This window comes from Dama dama, chromosome 4 (genome assembly GCF_033118175.1).
Source record: "Dama dama isolate Ldn47 chromosome 4, ASM3311817v1, whole genome shotgun sequence".
NCBI lineage: Eukaryota > Metazoa > Chordata > Mammalia > Artiodactyla > Cervidae > Dama > Dama dama.
In genome coordinates this window covers 27,982,836-28,003,321 of record NC_083684.1, presented here as the reverse complement: position 1 = coordinate 28,003,321, position 20,486 = coordinate 27,982,836, and the positions used below count along the sequence as shown (strand labels likewise).

Genomic DNA, 20,486 nt, shown 5'->3' with positions numbered 1-20,486 from the left:
CTCGGGTTGACCTACACATCCCTGGAAGACAGAGCTGCTCTGAGAAACCTCGTCTCAGGTCCCATCACAGCAATGTGCAGCCTGGTCCACCAGTCTTCACCCTCCTTGTCCTTCTGCCCTTACCGTCCTCCTGGAATTTTCCAAGCTGAATTCAACAGTAGGGTCCCTCTTGACCCTACTGACCTCCCATGGGGCTCGACACGACGTCTCCTTCAATTCTACCACCTGCCCCTGGTTTTCTTTGCCGCCCTCTGACTGCCATCTCCTATGCTTACCCTTTATACTATTAATAGACTCCACCTGTGATGTCCCTTGACTTCTTCACCGACCTTCTTGCTCACTCACTCTACTTTCTTCTGCTGTCTCCATATTGATGGCTGCCACATGTTAGGGGCTTTCAAATACAGATGAACAGATAGGAGAACACTGCCTGGCACATGATAGGCATGGAAAGAATGCCTGCTGAAGACATGAATCCAACCCCCACGTCTACACTCGCTTCTGGCATCTCTACCAAGCTCCAGACCTTCTGCGATTTCTAGACCATCTTAGATGTTCTACTGGATCCTCAAAGTCAACATGGCGCTTCATGTCCTCCTCTTCTGTTCCTTAGCTTCGTAAATGGTATCCTCATCCATCCAGTAACTAAGATTGGATAGCTTGTGAAATTTCCCATGACTTTTCCTCATCTCTCGTCCCTAATATCCAATTACGAAGTTCTATGTGTGTGCGAGTGTGCTCAGTCACTTCAGCTGTGTGACTGAAGTGGAGTCTTTGCAACCTTATTGACTGTAGTCTAACTTATGTACCTCTCTAAACACTAAGCAAAACGCTGGAATTTATCCCTCTTCTTATTTTCTCCATCACCCTCCCTGGTTCGGAACCTCATTACTGCTCACCAGTATATTTGCAACAGGTCTTCCTGTCCCCAGCCTCTCCTTTCTATAATCTATCCACTGTGCTGCAGCCAGTTACAGTTTTGAAAAATGAAACCTATTCAAAAATCTTTGAAACCAAACTCCTACCATGATCTCTAGAATTAAGGCCAAATTGCTGGGACTTCTCTGGTGGTCCAGTGGCTAAGACTCCATGCTTCCAATGCAGGGGGTCTGGGTTCAATCCCTGGACAGAGAACTAGATCCCACAGGCCTTAACAACTAAAGAGCTCTCATGCTCCAACTAAAGATCCCACTTGCCACAATGAAGATCGAAGATCCTGTGTGCCACAATTAAGACCCAGGGACACATGCACACCTGTGGCCGATTCATGTTGATGTGTAGCAACAACCATCACAATATTGTAAAGTACTTATCCTCAAATTAAAATTAATTAATTAATTTTTTAAAAAGACCCAGTGAAGCCAAATAAATAAATACTTTTTTAAGGCCAAATTCCTAAGCATGCCATTCAACGCTCTTCATAAGATGGTCCCGTTCTCTCCTTTTCACTTGTTCTCTAGTTCCTAGGTGCCTACCTCTCTTGCTTCTATCTCAGCCCAAAAACAGGTTCCCCAAGCACCAGTGATAAGATACTATATTGTTTCTACAGGCATGCCCTAATGTTCTAGAACTGAGCCCTTGTGCCTGCTGCTGGCCTTGCCAAAAATGGGGCCTGTCCTTCCTCTTCACCTGTGAAAATTCTGCCTATCCAAAGTCAGTTCACTCTTCAAGGTACGATCAAAAGGACACTCCTCTTCCACGAAGGCTTCCCCAGCTTTCTCAATCTGACTCATATGCTCTGGGCACTCCCACAACACTCTGTTTCTCCCTCTCGTTTGACCTTCCACATCGTGCCTTATTTACGAGTATGTCTATCTCCTTAACAAACATGTAAGCTCCATGAGTATAGCAACTCTTGATATGCTCCATTGCCTGACACATTAAATCTTTAAAAAGTCAGTATCTGTTTGTTGGGTTCAACGGAAGTCTCACCTGGACTTTGCACCCCTCCAGTGAACGCCAACTGACCACAAAAGTAATCTCTGTCAAAAGACTTCACAGACTCTACTAGAAGAGGATGGAACAATTAGGGAATGCTAATCTGGGCACCATCCCACATCAGCTGGTCAAAGCAAGAGGGATACAGGACTCTCAGAGAAGGATGCTAGTTATCTTAATTTCAGCCCACAGAGTAAACAAATGGATACTCTCTTGGGGGCTTAAAGGTTATCACATTTCTCCCTCATGCTTGAGACATGTTTATAAACACAGAAGGCTATAATAAAACTCACATGAGAGACAAAACTCAACTCCAGCAAGTGTTTACATTCTAATCAGGGTAACAAATCACTTCTCACCAGGAGATTCCAAGTCAGTCAGCATGAGGATTCTTGTACGTGTGCCAAAGATACCCTGGGTCGGAGTCCCTCTGGTCCCTTCAAAGCTAGATGGTGACTCTGGGCATTGACACAAGAAGCATAAGAGAGAATGGCCTCTAAGTGACACTGCTGAAACCACTGTCCTCATTCTGCATGGCTCCTAGTGCCAAAATGTTCGGAAATTGCATTTGAAAATGCTGCCCTTAATTGTAAATCCAACCATCCCTGGGTAGGGATGATCCTCTGGAGAACAGAATGGCCACCCACTCTAGTATCCTTGCATGGAGAATTCCATGGACAGAGGAGCCTGGCGGGCCATAATCCACGGAGTCACAAAGAGTCGGCCATGACTGAGCAGAAAGAAATGGATACTTCAGGTACAAAAGTTCTCAGATTGGATATGTGGGATGGGAAAGGGATAAGTCTCAAGGTTGATTCCTCTACTTCGTGCATGAAGAGCTAGCTGAGCAGTGGGTACCATTTCCTGAGTCAGAGAACTCTAGAAGAAGAGGGTAAGATGGTAAAGAATCTGCCTGCAGTACAAGAGACCCTGGTTCGATTTCTGGGTCAGGAAGATCCCCTGGAGAAGGGATAGGCTACCCACTCCAGTATTCTTGGGCTTCCCTGGTGGCTCAGATAGTGAAGAATCTGCCCGCAATGCGGGAGACCTGGGTTCAGTCCCTGGGTTGGGAAGATCCCCTGGAGGAGGGCATGGCAACCCACTCCAGTATGCTTGCCTGGAGAATCCTCGTCGACAAAGGAGCCTGGCAGGCTACAGTCCATGGGATCACAAAGAGTCGGACACGACTGAGCGACTAATCACAGAAGGAGACTAGCTTTGGGGGACTGCCAGCCCCACTCTAGGCAGCTTGAATATAAACTGCATTTCCTGACTTCAACCATTACATGTGCTGTTCCCTCCATGGGAGATGTCTACTTTCTCCCCATTGCCATCGTCACCTGCTGAAATCCTCCCCACTCCATAAGACTCAATTCAGAAGTCCCTGCTGATCAAGAAGACTCCAAAATCCTACGCATCCACATGTACCCCACCACCTCCCAAGCTTCTAAAGCTCTGTTTACACATTTGTTGACATCCTCTTCTACCCTGTATACCAATTACAAACATGGCTGTTTCCCTTCTGAGTCCTCCCCAGAATTTCGGAAATGCAACAGGCACTCAGTACATTTGTGTTGTTTTAAAGTGAGACAGCACATTTTTAAAGTTTAAAAATGTTTAAAAAAAAAAAAATGTTTAAAGTGAGACAATATAGTTGTCCTGGTTTAAAGTCACCGGGCTTCCCTGCTGGCTGAACTGGTAAAAAAATCTGCCTGCAGTGAGGGAGACCTGGGTTCGATCCCTGGGTCAGGAAGATCCCCTGGAGAAGAAAATGGCAACCCACTCCAATACTCTTGCCTAGAAAATTCCATGGACAGAGGAGCCTGGTGGGCTCCAGTCCATGGATTTGCAAAGAGTCAGACACAACTGAGCAACTTCACTTCACTTCACTTCAAAGTGAGATAGCATTTCCCGTTAATTTGTTCAAACGTCCATGTATTGATCCATTTGATCAAACTGAACTTTGTGAGAGGTCAGATACCTGTTGAACAGTCGTTCTCAGCCCTGAATACATATCAGAATCATTTGTGAGGCTTTTTAAACCTACTGCAACTTGGCCACACACTGAAATCCACCAAGCACCACAGATGAGACCAATTAAATCAGTATTGCTAGAGCCAACACCCACAGGATACTTTTAAAAATTAATCTTGCATGATTCAAATGTCCAGCCAAGATTGAAAGTTATATCTGTTGAACCCAAGTCCCTGGACATCATCCTCAAGTTCTTAAAAAGATGCATAGGGGTCTCTCATGTACAACCTAAGGTTGAAGACCTTGAAGGCAGAGAAATCACATTCCAGAAAAGGCTGAAAAGATAAAGTTTTCAGCAGTTGGTAATGGATCATTATTGGATGTTTTTAAACAAAGGAGTTTGTAGAATGGACTAAACCACGAAGAAGGGACAGCAGACCACTCAACAATATCACAGGGGCTTCCCTGGGGTCCAGTGGTTAAGACTCCTCCCTTCCATTGCAGGGGAAAGTGTTAGTTGCTCAGTCGTGTCTGACTCTCTGTGACCCCATGGACTGTAGCCAACCAGGCTCCTCTGTCCATGGGATTCTCCAGGCAAGAATACTGGAGTGGGTAGCCATTCCCTTCTCCAGGAGAACTTCCTGACCCAGGGATCAAATCCACGTTTCCTGCATTTCAGGTGGATTATTTACAGTCTGATCCAGCAGGGAAGCCCCCCATTGCAGGAGGTGTGGGTTCAATCCCTGGTCAGGGAACTAAGATCCTGCATGCCACATAGCATGGCCAAAAAAAAAAAACCTTTTAAATTATATATATATATATGTATGTATGTATGTATGAAGCACTACAGATATAAAAAGGGGCAACTCAGAAAGAGTCTACACCCACAAAGCACGTGTGTCTTCACGTACACACAAACAGTTACGGTCCTACAGGGTGGGCATTGAGACCACAGAAAGGACAAGGCGGAGTCCCTGCCCTCGAGCTGCTTAAAATTCTAGCACAGGAAGCAGATGCATGTATTAGATATCCATTCAGAGAGTGATAGATGCTCTGAGGAAAAATAAAGCAGAGAAAGAAGAGAGAGGAAAGGGCCACTAGGAGGGGGCTTCTGAACAGAGACTCGAATGGAAAGCATGGATTCTAGGCAAATGTAACCATAAGACAAAGCTGGGAGTCTACGTGAGCTGGAGGGATGACTTAGGTGAGAGGTGAGGGGGCACTGAATTAGCAAATGGCAGGAGGAATGAAAGAAGAGGACAGGTTCAAAACAATAATGCTGAAAATATGCCAGGCAATATACAAAACACTACACTTACTACTGTGGACAAATCTCACCATAATCCCAACAGGGCAGTACTTTCAGCACGCCCATTTTACAGAAGAGGAAGCTTGAGGCTCCCCATGTCACTGCCCAGTAACATACACTCTTACTTAATTCAGCCAGGGCTCAGACTTGGCTAGCCTGAGACCGGAAGTTCTTAACCCAAAAGGATCTAAGCTTGACTACTTCAAAGGGGACAGGACTCAAATCGACAAGACTTGATGACTGATACTGTGGGTTATGCCATCAACAGTAGAACCTGACTTTACAACACAGCAAGGGATGTGACCCATCAGGGCCCAGAGTCATAGAAGGTACCCCACCCAACTCCTGAGAATGAAAGTCTACCAACACAGTTTAGGAAGGGGTCAAAGAGGACCTCTCTACCCGTCCTGAGACCTCTTCTCATCCTTGCCTTTACCTGGAAATATAATTCTAACCACTCTCTGATCATCTCAATCCTGCCCAAAGTCTTCCTGCAATAAATTCTTACCTAGGAACTGTGTGTGCGGGGTGAAGGCTTGAACTCACAGTTGCAGAGCCAAGCAGAAAAGGGCCAGAAGAGAAAATGAATCATTGTTTAAATGACCTAATGAAGACTGACAGATGGAGGAAGAATGAAGGTGAGCAGGAGAGGGGAAGGAGGTTCATCACAGTGGAACACAGCCACCAAAACTCACACCTGAACAAAGTCCAACAGGAACGTAACTTTAAACAGAAAATCAGGCAACATGCCATGACTCTGGCAGCAAGGAGACCACCCCCACCCTTCCCCTTCCACTGCTGAAAACAGCTACAGCATTGGGCCCTAAGAAGTAAAGGGCCACTTACTTCCCATATAAAACTCAATCCCACTACGTAATGATATCACTGGATGTCAGAGGAATGATTCTGATCACTTGGACTGATTCAGCTGACTTGGCAGACAACTCCATGGTGAAAGAACAACTTCCTACAGTTACCAGCCAAAGAAATATGAGTGTTCCTTGCTGGAGCCTCTAATTCTGTCAGAATTCTTTGGTCATATGTAACAGAATGAAACTTCAGCTAAGACTATTACAGTAATTCAGACAGCAGACCCTGCAACCAGACTGCCTGGGCGAATTGCAAACCCCAGCCCTGTAGCTCACCATTTCTGTGATCTTAACAAAGTCACTTAACCTCTCTGAGCCTCAGTTTCTTCATATGCAAAACAGTAACTGCTCTTCACCAATTGTACTTGCAAAAAGTCTGTTAATATACTGCCACTGGTAAGGATGTGAGGAAAACAGGCATTGCATCACATAAACTCTACATATGAATTGTTGTTGTTGATGTTTAGTCGCTAAGTCATGTCTGACTCTTTAGTGACCCCATGGACTGTAACCCGCCAAGCTCCTCTGTCCATGGGATTTTCCAGGCAAGAATATTGGAATGGGTTGTCATTTCCTACTTCAGAGGATCTTCTGAGCCCAGGGATCAAACCCACATCTCCTGCATTGGCAGGTGGATTCTTTACCACTACATATGAATACATACATATAAATATACATCCATACACACACATAGAAACTCTATGACAAACTCTATCTATGGAGGGCAATTTGACCATCTCTCTTAAAACTGAAAATACATATATTCTTTGATCCAACAATTTTACTCCTTAGGTATTACCTAAGGATGTTATATGTGAAAATCTTATGTACAGGGATACCTTATTTTATTGCACTTTGCAGATATTACTGTTCTTTATAAACTGAAGGGATCAAAGTAACGACAATATTCCAGAAGCTTAAGTCTGAAGATCAAACTCACAGGGAGTTGTTAATCACTCAAGAATTAACACCTCATGCCTTAGAAGTAATCAAACTAGTCACTAGAAAATAATAACATCACACAAAGAGAAAAAGTGAATGTCTAGCAGAAATCTATATATAAAAGGTGGGAGAGACTAGAAGGAACAGCCACCATTTACATTCCGAACAGTGACTCAGTCTTTCAAGTGGTGTGACTGACATACCAAAGCGCAATGGCAAATATAAGACAGCATGGAGGGCCATCACTAACTGGAGCTATTAGCTGAAGAATGGGTAGACACGCATGGGAAAGAAAACGCTTTTTCAGCCGTGGAAATGACAGATGACCATACCCGCTGTCCTGAATCAAATCAAATAACTCATGAATGACACTCTTGGCTATGTTTCAAAATATTTCTATGCAAATACTCAGGTCCTCAAGACTGTCGCCTCTGTAAGAGGCAGTGGAGATGTCATTCCCTCCAGATCACAATTCCAACATCAGACAGAGAGATAGGAAGGGAGGGAGGAAGAAGGAAGGAAAGCAGGAAGGAGAAGAAAAGCAAAGAGAAAAGAGACCTAAGGTTCCTAAACACAGAAGAGAATGGTGGTGAACCACTGGTTCACATAAGGGAAAACCTTTGACGAAAAGTCCAAAATTATTAGGCTTGTATTCAATTTTTAAAAACATAAGTATAGCTAATTTACAATGTTGTGTCAGTTTCAAGGGCACAGCAAAGTGGCTCAGATATATACATATATGTATATATATATATTTATATATATATACACATACTATATATGTATATATATTTTTTCAGATTCTTTTCCAATGTAGGTTATTACAAGATATTGAGTATAGTTCCCAGTGTTATACCACAGGTTCAATACTCATTTTTGAGGCAAAAAAATAACAATAATAATAAAAGACCTTGGTTGGAAAAATGCTTCAACTCATTTGTAATTCTTTTGAAAATGTAGTGTTGTTTGTTTGTTTGCTGTACTTAGGATGAAAATAGTGCAAATAATACAATCTTGACTGGTTTCCCAAGGAAAATCTTTACAAATGCAAGACAATACAGTAGTTTCAAAAAAAAATAATAAAGTAGTTTCATTTTATTTTCCATTGTGCATGTGTGGCACTTGGCTGCCCATGACTTTGATAGGAAAGCCAGTTATGAAGGGGTGAGAGTCCTGTACCTTGCAGAGAAATGCATTAGAAAAAGAAGGCCCTTGTTAATCTTCTCATTTCATTACTGGACTTCCCCAAAGTCTGCTCCATTCAGTCTCTTCAAATCTGTGAGCAGAGCTTGTGTTTTCCTGCAACAATGTCTCTGGCTTCAGCCATCTTTGAATCGAGTCCACCATGAAATTAAAAGACGCTTACTCCTTGGAAGGAAAGTTATGACCAACCTAGACAGCATATTAAAAAAGCAGAGACATTACTTTGTCAACAAAGGGTCCATCTAGTCAAGGCTATGGTTTTTCCAGTAGTCATGTATGGATGTGAGAGTTGGACTATAAAGAAAGCTGAGCACCGAAGAATTGATGCTTTTGAACTGTGGTGCTGGAGAAGACTCTTGAGAGTCCCTTGAACTGCAAGAAGATCCAACCAATCCATCCTAAAGGAGATCAGTCCTGGGTGTTCACTGGAAAGACTGATGTCGAAGCTGAACCTCCAATTCTTTGGCCACCTGATACAAAGGGCTGACTCATTTGAAAAGACCCTGATGCTGGGAAAGATTGAAGGCAGGAGGAGAAGGGGATGACAGAGGATGAGATGGTTGGATGGCATCACCGACTCAATGGACATGGGTTTGGGTGAACCCCGGGAGTTGATGATGGACAGGGAGGCCTGGCGTGCTGCGGTTCATGGGGTCGCAAAGAAGTCAGACACAACTGAGCGACTGAACTGAACTGAACTGAACTGACGATCTAGCTATGAAAATCCTCCTCTGTAGTCCCAGAAACCTCTGTCAGAATCCACATGTCTCCTTTGTTTTCCCTCTCTCGGAATTGCCTACTGCCTTGTGCCTTATCAGTGTGGGAGACACAAGTCCTCATTTTTTGAATAACTTCACAATACGTACCTAAACTGGAGCAAATGAACAATTAAATGACTAGGTTCAAGGAAAAAAAAACACTTCTACTCTTTCGAGTCTTCAAATATATCATTATTGTCCAATTTTCTAAGGTATCTTTAACAAGACTATCTCAGCATGGAGTCATAGAAACTACAATGGAAAGGGGCAAAGATTCTGAATTTTCAGAATTTAAAGACAGAAACTAAGTGTCCTCACACACTGCTGCTTTTATGAAAATTTCCTATTCAATTGCCAGGTTTTTATTTTAAAGACAACTCAATAAAAAGGTCAGGTTCTTTCAGGGCTCTTACTTGCCTTCAAAAATATAATCAAGGCTATTCCCATCAAGACAGAAAACAACACTGCTTAATTAACTAAACTAATAAGCCAGATTCTTCCTCCCAATAAAGAAAAAAAGAAAAAAATTAAAAGACAGGTCTCGACCTAGAGATTACCATACTAAGTGCAGTTAAGTCAGACAGAGAAAGACAAATAACCATATATTGCTTATATGCAGAATCTAAAAAAACAAAAAATGATACAAGTGAATTTACACACAAAACAGAAACAGATCCACATACACCTGAGACCATCACAACACTGTTAATCAACTATACTCTAACATAAAATTAAAATTAAAAGTTTAAAAAGAAGAAATAGACCCACAGTCATAGAAAACAAATTTACAGTTATGAAAGGGGAAGGAGGGGTGAGAGGGATAAATTGGGAGTTTGGGATCAACAAATACACTCTACTATATATAACACAGGTAACCAACAAGGACTCTACTATAGCACAGGGAACTATACTCAATATTTTATAATAACCTATAAGGGAAAATAATCTAAAAAAGAATATACATTATGTGTGTGTGTGTGTGTGTGTGTGTGTGTGTGTGTGTTTGTATTTATGAATGTGTGTCTGACTCTTTGCGACCCCATGGACAGTAAGCCACTAGGCTCCTCTGTCCCTGGAATACTCCAGGCAAGAATACTAGAGTGGGTTGGCATTCCCTTTTCCAGGGATCAAACCCAGGTCTCCAGCACTGTAGGCAGATTCTTTACCAACTGAGCCACCAGGGAATTCATATATATATATATATATATATATATATATATATGAATATATATATATATATATCTGTGTGTGTGTCTGTGTGTACATACATATATATATAACTGAATCACTTTGCTATATACCTGAAGCTAACGCAACAGTGTAAATCAACTATACTTCAATTAAAAAAAAATTTTTTTTTAAAGACAAGCCTTGAGAACCCCAGCAGGCCACCTTGTGCAATGCATGCCTGCCTAAGTGGTCACCATCTATATTTATTCTTTCTTAAGATGACAATGAGATGGTACACTCCAGAAGAACCAGTTTTCAGAAGACCTGGGCATCGGCAGCAAACATCTTCCTCAGTAAAGGCAGGGGAGGAGGGGGAAGGAGAGGGGAATCTTCAGCCCCCAGTGGTATTCACCCCAACATCCTCTGTAAGGCTTAGATTCCCCACAAGGAGCCACGTCAGCTACATGGACTCAGCCACGCCAGTTCTGCTGCTTAGAAAATTATGACCAAACTTCTCCCTTTGTTCTGGCAAATGGCTTCCTGTAAGAAAGCAGTCAGCCTTTAAAGTTTTCCAGTGCAAAGGTCTCTCCTGGTTTGTATTCCTCCCATCTCCACCCCTCCACACACACACCACTACCCCTGGCCATCCCCACCCCCACTCCCACCCCCCAGAGAAAAAGCTCAATCCCATCAGAAGGCAAGTTTCTTGGTTCCAATCTCTGCTGGGTCTCAAGGACTCCTGGAGAGGAGAGAAAGCTGGTCAACTAAATATTCTTTCCTGGGCTCCGTCTGAAGTGCAGACAAGCAGCAAAGATGAATATTAATATGCCTTCCATCATCAAAAGCTATTGCATACCCAAAGGATGATAAATATTTTAATCAATGTTCGGCTTGTCTAGCAGAAGTCAGTTTACTCCTCAGAGACTTCCCTAGTTTTGTGCCCCAAACCTGTCCAGTCCACGGTCCTCTCCCTCGCTGACTTGGGAAATTAGTCATAAAAAGTCCAAGCTTTGCTGGGGAACACATTTACTTTTATGACAATTGTACTTTATTAAGTTTTTCAAGAAAAGGAAAATCTAAAATGTGAAGGATGCCAACAAATGAGGCAAAAAAAAAAAAAAAAAACATGATTTTAAGTTTTTGCAGCACTGCAACTCAGGGAAACTTAATAACCTACTTATGTCTCTCATTTTTTTTTTTTAAAAGAGTTTTCATATTCGCATACGTTGTTTGCCAGGGATTGCTCCATCTTCACAGGGCAAATGCCAAAGGCATAAAACAGAATGTTCTGGTGCATCATCTGTGCTCTTGATACTGTTATTATTTTTTAATTTTCAAGATGTTTGGGGGGTACTGCTGGGAGGGTTGTGTTGGTTTAAAAATAAAACTAACCCCTCAATATTCCAGTGGATCAGGACCGAACATTTAAGGAAAATGTACAGAGTTAAAAAGAATGCATCGTGACCATATGTAAAATAGATAGCTAGTGGGAAGCTGTATAACACAGGGAGCTCAACCTGGTGCTTTGAGGACCTAGAGAGGTAAGTGGGGTCGGAGGTGGGAGGGAGGTTCAAGAAGGAGGGAACACATGTATACCGATGGCTGATTCATGCTGATGTATGACAGACAGCAACAAAACACTGTAAAGCAACTATACTCCAATTAAAAATAATTGTTAAAAAAAAACAGAAGCAATATTGTAACAAATTCAATAATGACTTTAAAAATGGGGGGAAAAAAAGAAAAGAATGCTTTGAAGGCTGTGCCATTGAGCCTGAAAGTGAGGAAGTGGCAGGGCTGGAACAATGACCCAACATGAATTAATTCCCTTTATTATTATTATTTTGGGGGACTGAACCCTGGCTTCCAGTGGAAGCCTGGAATCCTAACCACTGAACCACTGGGAAGTCTCAAGTTCTTTTTTTAACTGAAGTATAGTTAATTTACAATGTTGCGTTAGTTTCTGGTGCACACCAAAGTGATTCAGTTATACATATACATATATTATCTTATTCAGATTTGTTTCCATTATACATTATTACAAGATACTGAATAGAGTTTCCTGTGCTATACAGTAGGTCCATCCTTGTTCTCTATCAATTTAATATATAGTAGTGTATATGGTGACTCAGATGGTAAAGAGTTCACCTGCAATGCAGAAGACCGGGTTTGATCCCTGGGTAAGGAGGATCCCCTGGTAGAAAGGAATGGCTACCCATGCCAGTATTCTTGCCCAGGAAATGGACAGAGGAGCCTGGTGGGCCACAGTCCACAGGGTTGCAAAGAGTCGTGTCCGACTCACCAATAGGACACTAGGGGACTAACACTTCACTTCACTTCAGTATGTATCTATTAATCCCAAACTCCTAATTTTCTTTAACAAGTTAAGTGCTGAATATCTACCAGGCTGGATGAAGCACAAGCTGGAATCAAGACTGCAGGGAGAAATATCAATAACCTCAGATATGCAGATGACACCACTCTTATGGCAGAAAGTGAAGAGGAACTAAAGAGCCTCTTGATGAAGGTGAAACAGGAGACTGAAAAAGCTGGCTTAAACTCAGCATTCAAAAAACCAAGATAGGCATGCAGTCCCATTACCTCATGGCAAATAGATGGGAAACAATGGAAACAGTGACAAACTATTTCCTTGGGCTCCAAAATCATTGCAGATGATGACTGAAGCCATGAAATTAAAAGATGCCTGCTCCTTGGAAGAAAAGTTATGACCAACCTAGATAGCATATTAAAAAGCAGAGACATTACTTTGCCAACAAAGGTCCGTCTAGTCAAAGGTATGGTTTTTCCAGTAGTCATGTATGGATGTGAGAGTTGGACTATAAAGAAAGCTAAGAGCCAAAGAATTGATGCTTTTGAACTGTGGTGTTGGAGAAGGCTCTTGAGAGCCCCTTGGACTGCAAGGAGATCCAACCAGTCCATCCTAAAGGAGATCAGTCCTGGGTATTCACTGGAAGGACTGATGTTGAAGCTGAAACTCCAATACTTTGGCCACCTGATGCAAAGAGCTGACTCTTTGGAAATGACCCTGATGGTGGGAAAGATTGAAGGCAGGAGGAGAAGGGGATGACAGGAGATGGAGATGGATGGATGCCATCACCGACTCAATGGACATGCGTATTAGCAAGCTCCAGGAATCGGTGAAGGACAGGGAAGCCTAGCGTGCTGCAGTCTGTGGGGTCACAAAGAGTGGGACACGACTAAACGACTGACCAACAACAACTTACTAAGTATGGGGCACAGTTTAAGAGCTGGGGAAATAGTAGTGAATGAAACAAAGTTCCTGCCCTTATGAGGATTATATGTAGAGGCAGACTACAAACACGTACATGGTATCATGGCAGGCAGGGGAGAGCAGGAGGAGGAAAACAGAACAGCGCTATACTGTCTCTACAGTCAGAGAGCTAGGTCAGAGGAAACTCTCCCAGAGGAGGGACAGGAGCAGAGAGATGGAAAGGAAATGAGGGGGTGAGTCAGGCAAATAACCGAGGGGGGAATGTTCCAGACACAGGCAACAGCAAATGCAAACGCCCTGAGACAGGAGGAAACTGGGCATGTTCTAAAGATGGTAAAGAAGGGAGACTTCCCTGGTGGGCCAGTGGTCCACCCTGCAACTACTGAGCCCATGCATCACAACTAGGGTCTACGTGCCATGACCAAATATCCCACGCGCTACAACTAAGACCCAACATAGTCCAATGAAGAAATCTTTTTTAAAAAGTTCATTCTGTTTTTCTTTTTTTGTAAAGAAGGCTAGTGGAGGAGGGGGAGGGGAGAAAGACTATGCTGGGGAGAGAAGGTGGGGGCAGGATTAGATAGATCCTAGAGGGCATCAGGCCCCTCAGAAGGAAGTTGGATTTCTTTTCTTTTTTTAAATATCCTTTTCCTTTACAGTTTCTCATAGGATACTGAATATGTTAATAGTTCCCTGTGCTGTATAGTAGGACCTTATTATCGATCCTATATCTAAAAGCTTACATTTGCTAACCCCAGCCTCCCACTCCATCCCTCCCCTAACCCCCTCCCCTTGGCAACCGCAAATCTGTTCTCTCTGAGTCTGTTTCTGTTTTGCAGATAGGTTCATCTGTGTCATATTTGAGATTCCACATATGAGTGATATCATATGGCATTGTCTTTCTGACTTACTTCACTTGCTGCAACATGGATGCAACTAGAGATTATCACATGAAGGGAAACGGGATTTCTGGATGGGATGGTGAGATTGGGACCAGGGAGTGAAATGACTTGACACATTTGAAAGGAACACTCTGACAGGGGTGAACCTAAGTGGTAAAAATAGGGAGGTTATTTACACCAAGGTGGTTAACAGACAGAGTGGTGATGAGTGGCCAGATCATGACTCTGTTTTGAAAACAGAGCTAACGGGATTCATTGATAGATCAAGAGATAAACCAATAGAATTCCAAGGTTTCTGACTGGGCAGTGAGAAGCACAAATTATTGACCTGTGCAAGGAAGGCTGGGGAAGTTATGGGAATCAAGAGTTTGGTTCTGGAGTTGTTAAGTTTGAGATACTTACTACTATATGGCTGAAGAGCGTATACCCTTCCCAACTACTGTTCAGGTGCCCCAAGATATGAGACCCCTGTACCAACAAAAAACTAATTTATTGCTGGTACTGGCATATTCCACAACTTTCATTCGTTAAAAATAATTCACTGGTGACTGCATGAAAAGTTTATGACATTAAATAAAATACAAGCCCTCTTAATCCCCCAACATCTGTTAAAGAAGATCTGATGCATAATTCTGGTCAATTTCATAATTGCTCATTTAAATTAATAACATTGAAGTTAGAGGGATATATATACTATCAAGCAACCACCTGTTCCAGGTGTTTATAACCAGGGCAGGTATGTCTCACACTGAAAATTAATTTTGCAGATGGCTAGGAGACTCCAGATTTTTATGCGAAGGCTAATTTTGTCCATCAATCAAAACCAAGTTGGAGATTATCTGAGATTTTTCCCCACATCAAGGAAAAATTTACAAATAGGACTGTCACAGGTGGTTCCAGATGGGCTGAGATCATGCAAGGAGATACAAAAAAGATGATGTTAATTTACGTGTTAGGGAAAAGGCGGTGTTAAAAAATATAGCTAGCCAGTGGGAATTTTCGCTGTATGACACAGGGAACGCAAAGCTGGTGCTCTAAGACAACCTAGAGGGGTGGGGTGGGGAGGGAGGTGGGAGGGAGGTTTGAGAGGGAGCGGACAAGTGTATGCCTGTGGCTGATCCATGCTGATGAATGGCAGAAAGCAATACAAGGTTGTGGAGTACTCTTGACCTCCAATCAAAAGCAAAATACAATTAAAAAAATATATTGTCATTAAAAAAAATGAAAATGACCAGAGATGCTTTCAGGAACACTGGAAAGTCTACCTCAGGTTTCTTTAGTTTTTTTTAAAAAAAGGTCATTCTTTTGCAGATGTTGACAAGAAGAGAGCAGGATGATGGTTATGTTTCCCTTAATGCAGGAAAAAGTCAACTTAATATGTTCCCAGAGCTCTCTGGTAAGTCAGATTTTGACACTTGGAGCACATTTGTCCAGAGAGACATTTTTGCAAAATATGGGAAGATTCCCAGCCCCGGCTCCCAAAATATCTAGCCCAAAGTCAAGAAGAAACGTTACCAGAGTAGCCTTGAGCTCCAAACCATTATGAGTCGCTTTAGCTCCAGGACTGATCCCAGTTCTACAGGAAGGGAAATGGGAAATGGGAAATGGGCGTGGGGGATGGGGGCGATGCTGATGCTAAGGAGACTGAGTCAAATGATCTCTAAGTAAGGAGTCTGGAATGGCCACTTATTCACACTTCTAACATCACTCCTGGTGACGCCTTCCACATGTTCAGTATTTTTATACTTTACAAACTCTCTCATTTGATCATCAAAACAGTTTTGTTCAGAAGAGAACAGTTTTAGGGACCATTCAGTAACCAACCTGGGAAATAAGATCCTACGATCTTGATAATATCCCCAAAAGTTTGCACATTTATCCTTTGGAAATCTTGCTTCCCTTGCAAAACTGTAGGTCTGTAGTTAAAAAAAAAAAAAAAAAAATCATTTTATTCTATCAGACTGAGCTTTTCTAGACTATGTCAAAGATATTTATAAAAAGATAAATGACAGACTAGAGCTGAATTTAATGTCCTACTCCCTACCCCTCCTCCCCCGAGAAACCAGAGGAAGTATACAATTTGTTTTATTCTCTATCTTTTCTAGGAAAAATGGAAATTCCCACCAGCCCAATCTGGCACGAAGGTTTCTGAATTTACATCTGAAATGCTAAGATGGTCTGCTAGTCAAAGCAATCCAAAATAAATTCTAGCAGCCTAGGCTCCCATAGCTCCCTGGGGGAAACTAGCAGGCGCTTCACACCTTTATATCAATCTGAATTTCAGCATAGTGAAAATCGTATATAACAATAGAATTTGTTTACTTAAAAAATATACAGAATGTATGTGAAATGTGTATGTGTGTGAGTGTGTGTGTTTATTAACACATGCTAGCAAAATTTAGCTAAAGCCTATGAAATCAGGCTCAAATACTAGAAACCTTGGCTGTTTATTCCATTTTTCTCTCACACAGAGTTAAGAGAGATGGCAAGGCTGTTTCACGTGGAATTTCCCAGCTCCTGTCACTGTCTCACCATCTTCAACATTTTTAGTCTTGTTCCCATTGTGTGCAGAGCGGCAGTACTGGAACAATCCTCTTAACAATTCCTGGAATGTAACAGGGACATTCGAGTCCTCGGTACCAATAAAGCTCAACTCTCACACAGCTCATGGAAGGGTTAAAAACAGAAAGTCCTACCCACTGGTTTGCTCTGATGTTTCTGGAGATATTGTCACTGGATGTATCCTCAGTAGAATTCCATTCAACACCTCTGTCTTTAAGTACAAAGCTGTAGGCTGTAGCAGCTTTAAGAAACATAAGTATCCCTTTTTTCTGCTGCACAGTATCTATGTGTGAAATTCTCTAAAGGGGTTTAAGTATTTACCCTGAACACTATCAGACGGTTTCTAAAATTTTCCTTATCCAGTTGCAAAAACACTTCAAAGAGAATCATAAACAGAGTCCTTTGTGCTTTCTATGCACATTCTGCTTCTAAGGCTTAAGCCTGAATTCTCTTGGAATTGGAAATTTCTTTCCAAAAAGACAGAATTCACAACACTTTTTTTTTTCCTTAATTCATGATTAAGTCTGCAGCAACAAAGGAAAAAAATTGGAAAAATCTGAGAGAAACCCAGAAGGCAATCAAAGGAATCCAAACCTGTTCGAAATTCATTGCTAAATTATCCATACACTTTTCCCCCAGATATTTTACTTTTAATATAACAATACCGAGGTGTGGAAGTAGGGGTGCGAGGGGTGGGGAGGGAGGCATATGGAAAGAACCAACCTTCAGGGAAGACATTTAAGGTAATAAAAAGAATGTGAGCAGAGGATTTTAAGCCACTATAGCCAAAAAAGTGGCTTTTTTCTTTTCTCCAAATTTCTAAAGCTAAACATAGACTATTCCCAGAGCTCAGAATCTGCACACATAATTTGAATTGTTGGGTGCTTGAGACTGTCTACCTGCCTCCAGTCTGCTTCTTCTGAGCCACTCAGTACTGGACCAAAAAGGGGAAAAAGAATTTAAATTTTCATTTAAAACCACTAGACATTTCACACCAGATTCTAAATTAATATGCTTTGCTCCTTTATCAGAAATGCTAACTCTGAAAAACAGAAGGCAGCATTAATATTATTAATTTAGCAAATATATTAAAATAAATAATAATATAAATAATAAATAGACAATAATTTAGCAAATATATTAAATTAATAAAATTAATATTATTAATTTAGCAAATATAATTTAGTATATACACTAACACTAAAGGCAAGAGATATGTAAATATATATACACACACACAAATATATATAAGTTAATGACTTCACCATTCATAAGACAAAAAAGATCAATATTTATATTTATATCATTTTCTTCCTCACACCTTTAAAAATTGTTAATCCTGGAAGTTTAAAATGAACGTAGCTAACTAAACTATAATATGATAGCAAAAAGCAGTATACCCAGGATATATTTCAAGATGTGAAAAAGCAGCCTTGTTCCTCTATTCAGTTACAAAGAATTTAATCTAAAGCACTGTGATGATAGCTTCATTAATCTCTCCAAAAACAAACAAACTGCTCCTGGCTCCATCATTCCCCACCTCTGGGTAACCTATACTAAGGAGGGCTCAGCTAGACAGCAGCGGACAGGCTCCGCACTCTGAGCCTTCTCAGAAGATTTACACCGGCCAGAATGACAAGCTAAAAGGCATGACTCATCTTGAAATTAAACTATTACAACTGACTTGTAAAGGACAACTTTCACATTCTTAAGTACCTTTCTCTCTTAAAACTTTAACAACAAGACACGGGTAACAGTCTGAAATAAAACACCTACTCATTTTCCATGTCTCCCTGCTCTCCCGTGCCAATTGTTAACATAAATGGGTAGAATTAAATGTAGCCGATAGCATACCTAACATAATTATATGTTGTGTTTTACACTGTTTCAAAACGGATACATTAAAATAATCCAGCCCTGGCTCCAACCCACTAAAGTCAATAAAGGTTATTAAGGCCAACTGCCATATAAATGCAATGCAGTGCGAGGAACTGTCAAGACAGGAAATGCAATTCAAAACACTGAAAACGATCAGGATCTACCCTTCTCCTCTAGGAAAAAAAAATTAAAAAGCCATAAAGGAAGGAGGACGAGACTTCTCTCCACTATAAAAATCATCTGTATTCTGAAAATGTTTACTCTGGAAACTCTTCTAGAATATTCTATTGGATTATATACCAAATTGACCTCTTTTTTTTTTTCTTAAGGTCAAAAGGCAAGGAATAAATGTCATCAATTTAGAGGACATCACACCTAGCATTCTTTTCTATATCTCAGTGAACTTGATAGTGTTAAAGCATTTTTTATAGGTAAAATAAATGTCAGTTTTGCAGAGCGCGATACCAGACCCTATGAGACAAATGGCCTATCCGCTGAATCTCTGGCTACAGTAAGACTTCCTCACCTCACAGGAGAGTTCAGCTTTTCATTTTTTTTTTTTTTTTTTTTTTTACCCAGAAAGCAAAGCCTGTGCAGTTTCTTTCAAATGGTAACTCTCTTATCCTGAAGAGTAGCCCCGTAACATGCTAATCTCAGATGTGGAGTGGTGGGCTAGTTTAAAAAATAAAATACAAATATTTGAATAGTGTTAGAGTGTCATCATACCTTCCTGAAGAGCAGAATTGAGAGGAAAGACTAGGCTAAGTTCCTGGATTATAAGAAAGGGTTCTGGTGCTTTTGGGCTTAATGGCTCATAAATCCATGAGGTAATATTCAGGGAAAATGTGATATTTTATCAGAATGTCATTCAAATATAAGGTTTAACATTTACATCACAAGAGCATGCCCAGAGAAGAACTATCCTCAGGGAAAAAAAATAGCAAGAATAAACAGTGTGATTAAAAAAAAAAAAGGAGCTTGCTGGAACAGGGGATGGGCAATGGAGGCTAGGGGAGTCTTAGAGATAGCTGACTAAACTTTTTAAAATATGTGACTGGTTATGACATGTGAAGCAATTACCATTAATGGAAGAAATGTGATTTCAAAGCTCATTTTCCCTTCTTCTTTTAGATCCTACCTGAGACTATACCTTCCAACCACAAACGGGAAAAAAAAAGAACACAAAGACAGAGAGGAATTCCAACACAAGTCTCTTCCCCAGTACGAGGGCTGTCAAAGGGTGCTTTAATCACAAGCAAAAGGTGAAAAGTAATGTACATATTGCCTGAGGTTTTTTTTGCTTTATTTTCTCACCAAAGGAGATCGATGCTATGTGGCACAACAGACAAAGTGCATTAATTAGGGAAATCTTTCCACAACACATACGCAACAAATGCAGAAAAGCATAATGATAAAGAAGAAGCATTTGTCTAAAAGGATCATCATTTTGAGTCACGTATTCCCTGGAAGCCAAGTGAGTGCATTCAGAAAGGCTGTTTGGATTAGTCTAATTCTATAGAAGCCAAATGTGCACCAAACACTGCACTTTTTATGTTAAATTGCTGTTGAATTTGTTAACCCACACTGATTTCCTGTGTTATGGAATCTTGGAGATTACAGCTAACTTGAAGCAACAGGGATAATTCTGGACAGTTAATGGTACATTTGTCTGCATTTTCTTGAAAGGCTTAGTTAGCATCCGGGGGCCTCAAACTGGTAGCTCAACAT

The 20,486-nt window shown here is 41.2% G+C and overlaps 1 protein-coding gene across 6 annotated transcripts in view; it reads right to left on the bottom strand.

Moving 5' to 3' along the window:
- The window catches only part of FTO (FTO alpha-ketoglutarate dependent dioxygenase), a 414,507-nt gene that overhangs the window by 210,995 nt on the left and 183,026 nt on the right, over positions 1-20,486 (bottom strand). For 2 of the 6 annotated variants that reach the window (XR_009692357.1, XR_009692356.1), the window contains exon 8: positions 16,143-16,234. The exons of 3 other annotated variants lie outside the window; for them this stretch is intronic. Coding sequence is in view for 1 of the 3 variants with exons in the window: in XM_061138527.1 (XP_060994510.1) it covers positions 15,720-15,894; positions 16,143-16,234 (267 nt within the window). In the remaining 2 variants the exon portion in view is untranslated. Of the gene's footprint in view, positions 1-15,565; positions 15,895-16,142; positions 16,235-20,486 lie in introns of those variants that run through there. One more of the 6 variants, XM_061138527.1, reaches the window with a different exon arrangement.